This window comes from Penicillium manginii (assembly GCF_028828005.1).
Source record: "Penicillium manginii strain IBT 31320 chromosome Unknown utg000005l:1.0-5665137.0:1.0-5668048.0, whole genome shotgun sequence".
NCBI classification, from domain to species: domain Eukaryota; kingdom Fungi; phylum Ascomycota; class Eurotiomycetes; order Eurotiales; family Aspergillaceae; genus Penicillium; species Penicillium manginii.
Window position 1 is genome coordinate 1,229,229 of NW_026643106.1, and position 13,105 is coordinate 1,242,333.

The window sequence follows — 13,105 nt, forward strand, 5'->3', positions numbered from 1 at the left end:
CTGAGATCAGCAGATGAACGGGGAGATATTTACTTTGTATTTGTGTATAAATAGAGGCTTTGGGCTGGGAGGTAAGACTATTTTTCCATCCGCAGCTTCATCAAACCGATATCTACCTCTTGGCAAACGATCAACTACCTTGTATATTCTTCGTGATATGGAAGATATAATGAATTCGAAAGCCCATGAGGCCTCGGTATCTCATACCGAGTTCTCATCTCCTTGCAGGCTGACGGCTTCAAACATCCCTGAGGTTACTTGGTGGAAGCACCCTGGACTGAGAAAGCTATACTTCATGATGCCAATCTTGTTTCTAGGTAATACATGAACTCATTGACTGATCACCGGGTATCATGGCTAAGACTCCTAGGTTCTTCCACAAATGGATACGATGGCTCGTTATTAAATGGACTGCAGACAATGACACCTTGGCAAGACTGTGAATATAGCCCAGCTGCATCAATGCCGTGACTTGTGATATGCTAACAGTCAAGCAGATTTCAATAACCCAAGTGGCTCGACACTGGGTCTTTTCACGGCAATTCAAAATATCGGCGGGGTGTGTGCACTGTTGATTGGTATTCTTTCTCTCAACTCCCTCATCACGATCGAGTAACTGAAAGATGTGATAGCTTCCTATGTGGCCGACCTCTTTGGACGAAAGATCGGCGTTGTCATCGGCCTGGTTGTTCTTTTTGTGGGAACAATTATTCAAGTCGTACCATCTGTCAACTCAAGCATGTTTCTTGCAGGGCGCTTCTTAGTCGGGCTTGGGTAAGATGATTCTCCCTGGCAACTACTCGATCCGATAAACTAACTCTAGAAGATCAAATGTGACCCAGGGATCCGCACCGCTACTTATAACCGAGCTTGCCCATCCTCAGCACCGCGGTAAACTGACTACGATGTACAACACTCTGTGGTATGTCGGAGCAATAGTCGCGGCTTGGACGGTATTTGGGACAATCAAGTATACATCGGAAGCATCATGGAGAATACCGGTCGCTATGCAGGCAGCCATGCCAATCATTCAGTTTCTGGGTATATGGTTTCTCCCTGAAAGCCCCCGTTGGCTCTGTGCGAATAATCGTTACGAGGAGGCCTTTGAAGTCTTAGTCAAGGTAAAGAATACCCAAAGTCTTTCAGTGATGGAATAATCAACATGCTTCAGTATCACGCCAGTGGCGACAGAGACGACACCTTCTGCGCATTCGAATTCCATGAAATTCAGGAAACAATCCGTATGGAGAAGGAAAATTCGACAACCGGTTGGCCAGTGCTTGTCCAGACGCCGGGAAATCGCAAACGACTTCTACTTATTCTACTGGTGTCATTCTTCTCGCAGTGTTCAGGAAACGGTCTGGTCTCGTATTATTTACATGACATCTTAAGTTCCGTCGGAATTGAATCCTCTTATGACCAGTCCGTCATCAATGGTGGTTTAACAATCTGGTGCTTTTTAGTGTCAATCTGCTGTTCTTCTTTCCTTGTCGATGTTCTCGGTCGACGAAAGCTTTTCCTGATTGCTGGCTTCGGTATGCTGATCACATTTAGCATTTGGACAGGGTAAGTGACTGCCATTGGCCCGGAATATAGTGGAAACTGCTGACCGAATCATAGTTGCTCAGCGGTATATGCACAAACTGGCAACAAGGGTGCTGGAAGTGCAGTCATTGCTATGATATTCCTCTTTTATGGAGTCGCCGGCTTCGCTTGGCCTGGATTGACTGTTGCGTATCCCGCCGAAATCCTTCCTTTCGGCATCCGGGCGAAAGGTCTTGCCGTTACCATGGCCGCTACAGCCTTGTCGTCTGTCTTCAACCAGTATGTTAATCCAATTGGCCTTGAATCGTTGAAGTGGCGATTCTATTTCGTGTATATTGCGATTCTGGTCATTGAGTGCCTTTGTATTTGGTTCCTATTCGTGGAAACAAAGGGCCCGACACTAGAGGAAATTGCAGAGCTCTTCGACGGAGAACATGCCAATGTCGCGGGTAACCAAGGGCTTTCACATGACCAGAAGCCCATGTCAGTGGAGCCATGATAGAACTGTTATTCTGTGTTACCATTTTTGTTCATGCAGACGGTCGGAGCATCGACAAAGCGTCACTTGCAAACTTTCCTCGTTCTGCAAGATCAGATGTAGCCGGTGTATTTATCTCCCTGTCAATAGGGATCGCATGTTGAAGAAGAAACTTGACTGTCCATTGATCGACAGTGTATGTTCGATCCATTGACTGCATGCATGCTTTCTGGAAGGTGAATAGCCGCTCCATCTAATATCACATTAGCCATTTCTGTCAATATTCTCCAAGAAGTATAGAGTCACACCATAAGGTCTACTCCTTGCCAGTATCCCTTCAGTTTGAGGAGTATCTCAAAGTTGAAATAGAGTCGTGCGCGCGCGTCAAGAAGTTCATGCTGACTTCCAAATAGAAGTGTATGTAGCAGGACTGACGATGAAACCACAGTCATATGTGCTACAATCAGGTAGACTGCCTCGCAGCCTGGCGTTTCATGTGAGGTCTTTAGTAGATCACTGAACGAGGTGGCATGATGCTTGCAACGAGCAACGAAGGTGCCTTGACTGGGTATTTCAGCAAGTTTCATGTCGAGATAGGGAAAGTAGAGAAGAGTCGAGTAATGATGATAGCCTAGGTGAAGAGCCACGAATGCCTGCGCTAGACCAAGCTCCGTATGCTGTGTTAAATTCCTGGTGTTGAAATGAAGATTGGCTGGTAACTCTTGAAGAAAGTGATCAAATTCATGTGCCAGTTCAATCGTGGTCATTTCGGCTTTTTGCTGATCTAAAGCTCCCTCTGCCAACTTCTGGTGCAGAATTTGAATATGGCCGAATATTCGAGCGAGAATCACCATGTATCCCCATAGGCCTCGACGAGGCTGAGAGCCATCTTCAATTCTCTGCCCGGGGACAAGATTCCAGAAGTCAACTTCTGGCATTGGAAGACTATGCTGTTGGTTATGCATCTGTCGTGGTAGATCTAAACCGGCAGAGGACCATTGATCAATCATATACAAGGACCACCAAGTTCGAATCTTTATCTCCCTTGTTATACTGTCATCTGTCACATCAGGCTCCGGGAGATGCAGTATATGCGCCATTCGAAATGCGAGGCCTACCATGAATTTTAGAATTGGTTTTTATACAGTGTCGTGTGGGTTTATCTCACCAAAAAACACTGCCTCTCCGGCTGACTCGCTTTCTGTTCCACACAAGTTACCCATAAGGACGCATGCATGTATGTTGTCGAGAGACACATGGTCAATTTGCATTTTTAAAAGACGCTTCGCCGCTGAAAAGAAGCTGTTCGTCTGATGGCATGTCTCTTGATCATCCGCAAAACTGTTGTAGAAAGAGAGTCAGTATACTATTTACTACACTCGGTCGTAAGGTCTGATAGTCCGCCTATAACTTACCGTGCTGCTAGTGCCATGATACCATAAAGTACTGCCATTGGTAAGGTTTCTTCGCGCACTCTCTTTCTCAAGAGCGAGGGGTGAAACAGAGAATGAGGTTTGTCATGGATGAATCGTAAGTAAAGGCTGACCAAATTATCTCGCATGCTATTCGTGACATTTTGGCATTTTAAATGAGAGTCAATTGTACTAGGCGATATGGATGCCGGGGTTGGCAATAAGGAGCGCTGAGATCCTTTTGGCTGGTTTGACAAAGAACAGCGTTTCCCTTGCTTCAAGCATTGTTGGCACGGGCTCTTCGCCCCCGCAAGCCCCGCAACGCATCGCCGCTTGCTAACTCTGCATTGTGAACAGGAAGTAGAAACCTTCATCAATTCGGGGGGTTGACCAGTTTCGAGTCCTAGTAAAATGAGATCTTTTGAATTTGTCCAGGATCTATTCTGGAGTTTGGGGACAAAAGGCTGCAGGGACTAGTTATAGTATAGATGGTAGCCAAGTAACTCGACCGCCTCCGGCCCCGGGATCGGCAGAAAAGACAATCTTATCTCATGCTAGTGATGGATGACCCTACTACAGCTTCCCTTCCCAAGGCCCAAAAAAAAAGCTGTTGCGTCATGGGGAATGGCCCACTTGAGCGAAAGCTCAAATTCGAGAAGCGCAACCAAGATCTGGTGAAGCTGCCCAAGTGTAGGCGATCCTCTCTCCCGCCGACCCAAACCACCGGCAATACCACCCGCAACACGGAACTAACAAATTTGTCCCTGCAGATGCAAAGGTGGAAAAGCGCCCAATCCCTCATGCCCCTGTCGCATCGCCATATGCAGGCCCATCCATCCCCAAAGTCGTCTATGTTTCTAGCAATACCCCGTTCATGAGTGCCGTGAAGCGCGTCCAGAAATTACTACGCCAAGCCGAGAAGCGCGCAACGGCCAAGATTAGCCTCGAAGATACGCGCAAAACAGAGAAGCAAAAACTTGCGGAACTGGCCAAGTCGGACGAGCAGCGAGAGGAAGTGTTTGTTAAGGCTACTGGACGGGCAATTGAAAAGGTGCTCAACGTGGGGAAGTGGTTCGAAGAGAAAGAAAGCGAATATACGGTCCGCGTGAATACTGGAAGTGTCCTTGTTGTGGATGATGTTGTTGAAGATGAGGAGCGAAAGGAAAAGCTTGCACTGAAGGAACAGAAACAAGATGTGAGAGGCAAAACCGAGCCTGAGGAAGGCGCTGCGAAGCCTGACGCCAAGAAGCGCAAACGACAAGAGAAGCCCGAGGCTACCGATGATTACGAGCTACCTGAGACGCGAACCCGATGGATTAAAATGGTTGAGGTCGCCGTCAGCCTCAAGTGAAATGACTACGGAGGGTATGGCTGCCTGCGGCATGTTATGCCATACCTCGCTAGTATCACGCTCCATATCATCGTCCTGAAGGTACTGAAAGACATTGTCATCAGGCGATATGTCATCCTCGACTCCACTGTCCACACGAATCAGCACCATCGACGACCTTTCGACCGTTTCCAAAAAAATGCACTTAGGTGCACCGACATTACATCCGCGCGGATTACAAAGAGCATGCATGCATGCATGCAAAACTCTTTCCGAATTTTCAGACGAAATTGCAAGGATTATTTGCCAAGTCGACTCCTTCACATCCACTCACTGGCTCCTTGAGATTTATATCCACGGACGAGCACACAATGATACCCATACAATTTTACTCCATAGACTCCAGAATAATCTACCTAAATGAAAGAAAGATCAATTGATTGATTAACATGAAGTATCCATACTTCCAAAGCCATCATCTATAAATACTCCGAGATATACAAAATAGAGATCCTCTCGTAACCGAAAATAATGATCTAATCCACACGCTGCGAGTCCGGCACGCAGGCCCAGCTGCAGCCATATCGTTTGAATGGCAAGGGGCGCATCTTCTCTCCAGAAGCCCTCGGCCGCTTCATGCCATTCTCGTGGGGAGTGCAATCCCACCACTCCATCCATTCCGCACGACGACTCACAAACTCCCGCTGGCACACTGAGCAATACCACCCTCCGTCTGCGCGAACGTCTTGTGCTAGACTCAGCAACGGAATCACAAGGGATGGAAACTCGAGCTTTTCCTCCTCTGTGATGGAATCGAGGCCAGGATGTTTCCATAGGGCTCGAAGAGATAGTTCGCGTAAAGATGGAGCATTTGTGGATGGTGTTTGTTGTGCCTTTGCTAGCCTGGTGGGTTGGGTATTCCTGATAGGCTTGCCATCCATATTGTACAGGATTATTGGACCTGTCGCTACGTGAATAGCGGCCCAGGCCTCATCTGGTGGAGTGCCCTCGTATTCTGTGAAGGTAACATGGCTTTGCAGGAGCTCCTTATCTCCTTCGTCGTTATTGTCTTTATTGTCATCATCGTCATAACTGTTGCTGTCCTTTTCATTTGGGATCTCGTTGGGTTTACGATGCCACTCGACGATGTCGGCGTCTTCAATTAAAAGGAATGGATTCGGGCGTGGCGTAAAGTGTTTGAGTTCTCCCTTTTGAAGAAGAACCAGCAGCTCCCACGGGAGGTGAGAGAGCCGGTTGACGGAGAGGTTCAGAACTTGAAGCGCAGTGAGATCCCGGATTGTGCAGGGAATGGAGGTGAGCTTATTACTGCGTAAGCTAAGTACCCTGAGATCCTTCAACTCAAAGAGCTCTCTGGGAAGCGTCGCGAGGGAATTGTTAGGAAGATATATGCGCAGAAAAGGCTGAAGCGAGAAGTAGGCATTCTCTGATATCGGAGGTTCTCGCATAGAGGGAAGCTTCGTCAAATGCTGTAGTGATTGAACCATATCTTTGGGAAGAGTCTTCATGTTGAGATTTCTAGAGAACCAAGTTAGGTAGGATGAACGCGAAGTCTTTGATATCCAGAGAAACTTACCCCAGGTCGATACTCTCCTCGCCCTTTTCAAGACAGTCATTGACCACTTTTCTCGCAAATTGATGCTCTTCTGATTCATCATTTCCATTCGCGACGATTTGCCAGGACGGCGCAGGAATTGGCACTGGCCCTCTTAAGAAAGGCAGCTCAGTAGGAGCTCTTCCTGATGCGCGAGGATCCAACACCGTCTTCAAGAGGTCCTCTCCCCAAGCTGGCGAATCTTCGGAGGTCAGAAGAGACTCGGCGACAGACTCATCGCTGCCCATCCAGACACCACTGTCCACATTACGTTTCTCCTTGAAATCAGCCCTCTTTCGCTTTGGATCCTGAACTTGCTCTCCCCACCAGGTTCCTCGATAACGACGCTTGCGCCCCGGCCCAGATACTGGCGCATTATAATTCTCTAGCCCAGATGCAGGAACATCATCACTAGAAAAGAGCGCCGTGTCACTGGAAGGTTGACTCGAGCGGTCATCGAAACGCGACAATCGGCGCGACTTGCGGAAGGATGATGCGACCGAACCTGGTGCCGATGGGTTTGCGCGTGCCGGGGAACGGTGTCTCAGTCGTCGTGGTGGGGGGAGAGGAACTTCGTTATCCATTGTGGTGATTAGGGGCACCCCTTGAACGAACAAGACCTCCTTGCTCTCCAGAGTTCCTCAGGAATGTGCTTGACAGGTGAAACGGCGCGGGAAGCTCGCGGGTGCGACGCGTGGTGGAGCCGCAGACAACCCCCGATGTCAACAACGCGCAAACCGAACAAATTCAATGTCCAGTGGAGTGAATGATCCGTCGATTGGACACCCAGGACGTACGGAGGATAATCAGATCAAATCTTATATCGATTGAAACCAGGGCCGAGATAAGATCAGATCCAACGACCGAAGCGGCAGACGCGTGGGTGCACGGGCATGAGTCGACCGCGGAGACCACGGCAAGCTGGCAGATCCACCAAGGAATGTTGGATCGACATGATCTTCACTATCTACGGAGTAGTAAATTTACACTTGACTCTATATGAACAGCTAGAATACATGGAATATTGTTATCTTGGAAAATGAAGAATGTGTCTCATTTCATGTCCAGTGTTCAAAATTGGAGGTTTAAACCATGAAAGCGTATCCGGTCAGATGGGATCTCGCTCAGGTGTTCCGCGAACTTGATAGCACTAGACAAATATCGACAAGAAGAAGAGAAAGGTAAAAGGTATAAATATAAAAAGGGGTGTGAGAAGTGAAGCAACATCAACTCGTGTCCACAAAGTCGTTATAAATGGGGTATTTGAGAAAATTTCAACGTAAAGCCGTTTCCGTTCCGAATCGGATTCTCCAGCCAACCGGAGGATCAAAAAAGTGAAAGAAGAATAGAAAATTATAGGTCCAAAATAAAGGTTGTACCCCGGCTTTCTGCTGGAGATGAACGGCGGAAGTAAAAGGAGATCCAGACATGGTTCGCCTCCCTTACAATCAATGTAAACAATCGATATCTCGACGCTAGGTCTCTGATATCAAACGATTGCCGGGAGGGTGGATCACTGTCAGAGATCTCGTGGGGTCGCGTCCGCGATTACAGGGCCAGGCCCATAATCAGCGCGAAAGATCCAGCGCCCAGGACGGCCGGCATGCCGGCGGCGACGTTGACTGCAGCTCCAGTCTTGGTAGCCGATGCGGCGGACTGGGTTGCGGTCGAGGTAGCGGTCATCAGGGGGGTGGAGGTGGCCGGGAAGGTGGTCATGCTGGAACTGGGAGTAGCAGTGACCGAATTCACTCGGATCAAGGTCTTGGTAATAGTCGTAGTCGACTGAGAGGTGGTGTCCTCGGCGGCGGCAATATGCGCCGCCGCAATGCAGAGGAACGAGGTGATCAGGGAGCTGAACTGCATTTTGGCTTTTTGCGAGAATGAGTTGCGATTTTTGTGTGTGCAGCACCGAGTGTATCGGAAGAGAGAAGGTCTTGAAGAAGACGAAGGTGGTAGGTCGTTAAAGAAGAAGGCGCGACACTATCGTGGGTTGGTGAAACAGTTCTGAAAGCGATTCTGTTTCGAATGCGTTTTGAATCTTGAGCGCAAATGAGTGGGACTCAAAGACGAAAGTGAAAAGAATGTGTGTGGTAAGAGTGAGAGTGTGTGAGAGAGAGTGTGTGTGAGTGTGCGATTGCGGCTCAGAGCGATGGCAGGATGTATAAACGAGTGACTGGTGTGGGAAACGAGTGACTGGGGTGAACAAATTCTTCAGTGGCGCCAACAGGAGGGGGAAAGAGGAGAGAGTATGACAGGGTGTGGCATGCGCCCTAAATACACGAAGGCCCAACGAGCCAGTCGAACCTGGGGAAAGGGTCATTTCACGCTTTTGGGCCCTGTGGCACCCAAATTGAGGACTTTTATTGATTTTTTGGCGCTACTGATCCTTCCTATTGGTCCGGGTAGCACACGGTTCCTGGGACTATGGACCGGCCTAAAATCGAAACTATGGAGCACTACTCCGTCATACATACTAGAAGCCCGAGACTAGTACTCCATAGGAGGAAACTAAGCAACAGTTCTGCCAAGTAAAACATAAACAGGGTCTCATTGCCGCACAGACTTCTCCGGGTTGCAAGGGACTCTCTCAAAGGGATGACAACATCCGAGTACCGAGTACAGAGTCAATGATAGACACTGGACGGAGCATCATCATTAGAGATCATCCTTTAGGGCTACGTGGACAGTCAAATAATGACCCACGGTTCCGTTCCAGTGACGATCAGATGCATATCGGGTCCGGTGGGCGACTTTGGGATATCGGGAAACAAAGAACAAGCATGTCCGCAATGGGGGCACCGGACCCCCCATGTGCAATACGAAATTCTTCGCCCCCGAAAGATTCCACTGACCCTCGTGCTCGTTCTTGGGTTGCCCTAGACTCCAATGGGGCCGATGGAGACATGGCGGATACGGAGTATCCCCCCAACGAAGTCTCCCCTAACGGCGAACACGAACTACTATTTGGCCCCAGCTGAGCCCCGTTGGCCATGAGATGTGTTTCTCATAGACGCCGTGTCTTTCTGAAATGAGGATTGGCTCTCAGCATGATGCAGCAGGTGCTATCCTAGACCCATTGGGTTGTTGGGGTTGGCTCACCAACAACAAAGGACTGTGCGACCCCTGGCGTCATGGGTGCAGGAACGGACATCACGGATCTCGTAGGGTTGGCCGGTGATGATTTGCCCCCCGGAGGGTAGAATCGGCCGGGCCTTGGGAAAAAAATGCTTCAATGCCCATCGAAGGGCTGAGGGGCGACGATCGTATTGGCCAGAACCGGGGAGTTAACCGAGATTGGCTTAAAATTTGTCTTATTTTGCCTCGTTGGCCGACACGAGAGTGGACAAGTGGGCAAAGGTGGAAATGGGTGGACTCAATTCGTTTGATTATGTTTGGGCTTGGCATAGTGGCCCTCCACCAATCAACTGTTTGTGCCTGAACGAAGCCCATGGGTTCCTCCCGGAGGCCCACCACTATAGAGATCGTCTGCTCAACCTTCCACTTGTAGTCTTATAGTGCCCGTTCGTGAGAGTCTGGGGGGGTTCGAGAACTTCGCTGATCATTGTCAAGATTTTCACCTGACAAAAACCCCTTGCTGCAATCATTGAGCTTGACAGAGTATGGCATGCGAAATTTACAGCGACTCGGACAACTGCCGGAATCTGGCAATTGCTGTACGGAGTAAGCATCTCACCCACAATGGATCCTAGGACGTCCCGACTTCAACCGATATAGTTGAATAACAGGGAGCCTGCATTTTGCAGGTTGGGACCGATGATCTGTACAATATCCGACACCGCTTCTTCCGTGCCGCGGCCCGATATTCCCCAAGACTCGTCGGAGGACGCAGGAAAGTGTACGGAACCTTCCGTCCTTGACAAAGGGGCACAGGGCACCGTAGGTAGGCATGGACATGGACCGGAAGGAGTACAAAAATTTAGCTTGGGTAGGTTCCATAGCAGGTAGAGAATATACAATGTAAATCGGACACGATGAGATCATGCAATCAGTTGCTACATATGATTGCTACACAAGGAGGGGTAAATGAGCAGCCAAGTACGGAGTAATTGGAAGAAAGCCAGAAAGCCAGTCAGACGCCTCAAATTCTCGCTCTAGTCCCATTTTGGAAAAACCAGGAAGCAATACGCTGTGGAAAAGGTTTTCTTCAATTATCCGCGAGATGGCCATCCCAAGGTTTGATGATGCACGTACGTGTAAGAGCTTGTCTAGCAGTGACTACTTGGGTAAATGGTGAGAAAGGCCGAGTCAAACAACAATAAGTCTGTAATCTTGTATCAAACTTAATCCATAACTTACCCAAACTAGGCGCCATCTCTCGGCTGTTACGTCGCCAGCAATCTAACGCAGCCATAGGATACATCCGTCGATGAGGCTATACAGAGATTTGAATTTTAGAAAGCCCTTGATATTTTGCTTAAAGTTGACCCAGCCGGTCTCTCCAGCATATTTCTTTTCATCATCTGGTAACATGATGGCCGTACTGACAACTCAATTCGTCGCCTGTCAGTGATTGATTGGTCTCGCTTCTTTTGCCCCAGCGTTCTCCCACTCAGCATTGATTCAAGTTTGCTCCATTGTGAGAGGAGGCTTGTTGTTTTGCGTGTTCCCTACATCGGCACTAGCACAGACTTCATTTATTTTCACGTCTCTCCTAGTAGTAGTAAGTGCCTAGGTAGTAGTTCTATAAAATATATACCTAGTAGTAGTAGTAGTAGTAGTAGTATTGATAGTAAAGATTCCAGGGCTGCCAGTGGATCCTGAGGTCCGTCTGAGTCTGATGTCATCACTGCTAGTACCACCTACTACCTACCTACTAGTACTACTACCTAGGTAGGTATATATTTAAAAGAGAACTTCAAGTTAATGTTAGGTGGTAGTACCTACTAGTAGGTAGAACTACTACCTAGGTACTTACTACTACTAGGAGTACTTCCAAGTACCTAACCTTCATAGGATTGGTAATTATTTCAAGTTTTTGCAAACACGCTCGGTCTCTGCAATTCTAGCAGTCTTTGAACATACATTCCACTGCCTTGAAGCTGCACTGCACTATTTGAGAAAGGCATCAAACTAATATAAGTTCCAAGGTTAACCAGTCGATCAGGTGCCGTCAATTTCGCAGAATAAAAAACCTCAATCCCAGGATGGGCCAGAGTATCGTATGCTGAAATCAACAGAAAGAGTGAGCAATGATACTGACTCTGTGATACCAAAGTCGCCATGTCTGCTGAGAGAGAGAATATTGAGCTTTCGGTGACTCGTAGATGCAACTGGTATATATACATTGAAAACCGAGTGTCCATAGGCTTTATCATAAAAGCCGAGCCTTCCAGGTAGTATAAGCCCAAGTAGCTGCCAGCCCAGATGTTTCAAGGCCGTCAAAAACGCTTCACAAAATGTAATAATTATATCGTACAAAACACCCCCGCCTTTCGATTTGGTCATGTTCGCATGAACCTCGGGCATCCCAGCACAAACGCTAATGACTGTCGAGCCTATTGGCGCATAGGCTTCAAGGGGCTCTGACGAGGGAGCATCATAGGAGGGCCGCGGGCACGGAGCCAGGCATCGTTACGGGGTCCCTCAGTACGGATCACGCTGCCGATAGACATGAAAAGTCTGAATATTAGAAGCACCATGGTTAGCCTAATATTGACAAAAGACAAGGTACATCGCAAGAAAACGAGGAAACCAAGAGAGGGTGTAGAAGGCAAGGCGGAACATACCCAAAAGTGGCACCGGAGCCCAACATGTACTTGCCCAGTGTCCGCATGACACCGTTGGGGCCGGCACCGTACTGGAAGATAGTGACAGTTCCTGCAATTTATCAGCTAACTGAAAAGCAGTGGAACTGCCATTTGTATTAGGGTCCTACTTACCGATAATGAAGCCCATAATTCCACCGACAGCTAAAGGTGGAGAATCACGTCAGTTAGACGCAGCTCTTGTACTTCGCGCTTGCAGCAGATACATACTGGAACCCATCAGACCACCCATTTTCACTAATATATGAGTTAGCTTATGCTTGATATAAACAGTTTTCTGCATTCCAGGACAGCTTCCTGGGTGGAATCTATGGGCCACCTACTCTTGTCAAAGGTGGAAGGGCCGGCAGCACCTCCGCCAGGGGCAGGACCTGCGACAACAGGCATTGTGTAGTAAGTTATGAAAGGTGGTTTCAAAAAGAGAAAGGTTATTGATTGAGCAGAAGCTCAGAGGCAGATGAAGCGAAGCTGATTGCCGTGAATGGGAATCGGAGAAGCTGCTTTTTCTCCTCAGCGTAACGGAGCCGTCTCCGCCTTTATCACCTGATCCGAACGGCACCATCACACGTGCGGGTAGAGCACGTGACCATACATGGCCATTCGACGGGGGCCGTCAAGGGAGCCGATCTCCTCTCCCTGGGTGATAACGCTTCATGGCCGACCATCCTCGATCTTTGATTTCTCACCTTTTACATCCTTGTTAGGGCGGCCTCGAGCCCGTGGCAAGGCGGAAGTCCCGTCTAGCGTTTCCTCCATTGTCCTTGGGACGGTGTGAGACACCGGTCGCTACTCAGTTTCCGGCAAGACCTCACACGCCTCCCTGGTCTGGGCGATGGTTCTTTTGTCCTAGATTGCGGTTCAATATTCTCCGATCTAAATCTAACAGGTAAGTTCGACTTAACTTGACCGCTTGGATCTGCACTGGGCGACTTCAGCTCGTGC

At 48.6% G+C, this 13,105-nt stretch overlaps 6 protein-coding genes across 6 annotated transcripts; 2 read left to right on the forward strand and 4 right to left on the reverse strand.

Moving 5' to 3' along the window:
- Window positions 1-420: 420 nt before the first annotated feature.
- On the forward strand, window positions 421-2,044 carry N7533_006843 (sugar porter family MFS transporter; the record flags this gene model as incomplete). Its single annotated transcript, XM_057103493.1, has 6 exons — window positions 421-439; window positions 498-578; window positions 633-774; window positions 827-1,121; window positions 1,172-1,566; window positions 1,621-2,044. The coding sequence occupies 6 exons, from the start codon at window positions 421-423 to the stop codon at window positions 2,042-2,044; spliced, it is 1,356 nt and encodes a 451-aa protein (XP_056958450.1).
- Window positions 2,045-2,075: 31 nt separating this feature from the next.
- N7533_006844 (fungal specific transcription factor domain-containing protein) lies at window positions 2,076-3,455 on the reverse strand (the record flags this gene model as incomplete). The annotated part of the gene is made up of 4 exons (XM_057103494.1): window positions 2,076-2,276; window positions 2,332-3,137; window positions 3,192-3,364; window positions 3,439-3,455. 4 exons carry the CDS (start codon window positions 3,453-3,455, stop codon window positions 2,076-2,078), a joined length of 1,197 nt encoding a protein of 398 aa, XP_056958451.1.
- Window positions 3,456-4,052: 597 nt separating this feature from the next.
- N7533_006845 (ribonuclease P subunit p20 family protein) lies at window positions 4,053-4,786 on the forward strand (the record flags this gene model as incomplete). The annotated part of the gene is made up of 2 exons (XM_057103495.1): window positions 4,053-4,125; window positions 4,206-4,786. The coding sequence occupies 2 exons, from the start codon at window positions 4,053-4,055 to the stop codon at window positions 4,784-4,786; spliced, it is 654 nt and encodes a 217-aa protein (XP_056958452.1).
- A 515-nt stretch (window positions 4,787-5,301) lies between these two features.
- Window positions 5,302-6,961, reverse strand: N7533_006846 (leucine-rich repeat domain-containing protein; the record flags this gene model as incomplete). The annotated part of the gene is made up of 2 exons (XM_057103496.1): window positions 5,302-6,301; window positions 6,360-6,961. 2 exons carry the CDS (start codon window positions 6,959-6,961, stop codon window positions 5,302-5,304), a joined length of 1,602 nt encoding a protein of 533 aa, XP_056958453.1.
- Window positions 6,962-7,925: 964 nt separating this feature from the next.
- N7533_006847 (uncharacterized protein) lies at window positions 7,926-8,240 on the reverse strand (the record flags this gene model as incomplete). The annotated part of the gene is made up of 1 exon (XM_057103497.1): window positions 7,926-8,240. The coding sequence occupies one exon, from the start codon at window positions 8,238-8,240 to the stop codon at window positions 7,926-7,928; it is 315 nt and encodes a 104-aa protein (XP_056958454.1).
- Window positions 8,241-11,893: 3,653 nt separating this feature from the next.
- Window positions 11,894-12,550, reverse strand: N7533_006848 (MGR2/ROMO1 family protein; the record flags this gene model as incomplete). The annotated part of the gene is made up of 5 exons (XM_057103498.1): window positions 11,894-12,017; window positions 12,125-12,215; window positions 12,278-12,307; window positions 12,374-12,400; window positions 12,487-12,550. 5 exons carry the CDS (start codon window positions 12,548-12,550, stop codon window positions 11,894-11,896), a joined length of 336 nt encoding a protein of 111 aa, XP_056958455.1.
- Window positions 12,551-13,105: the final 555 nt, after the last annotated feature.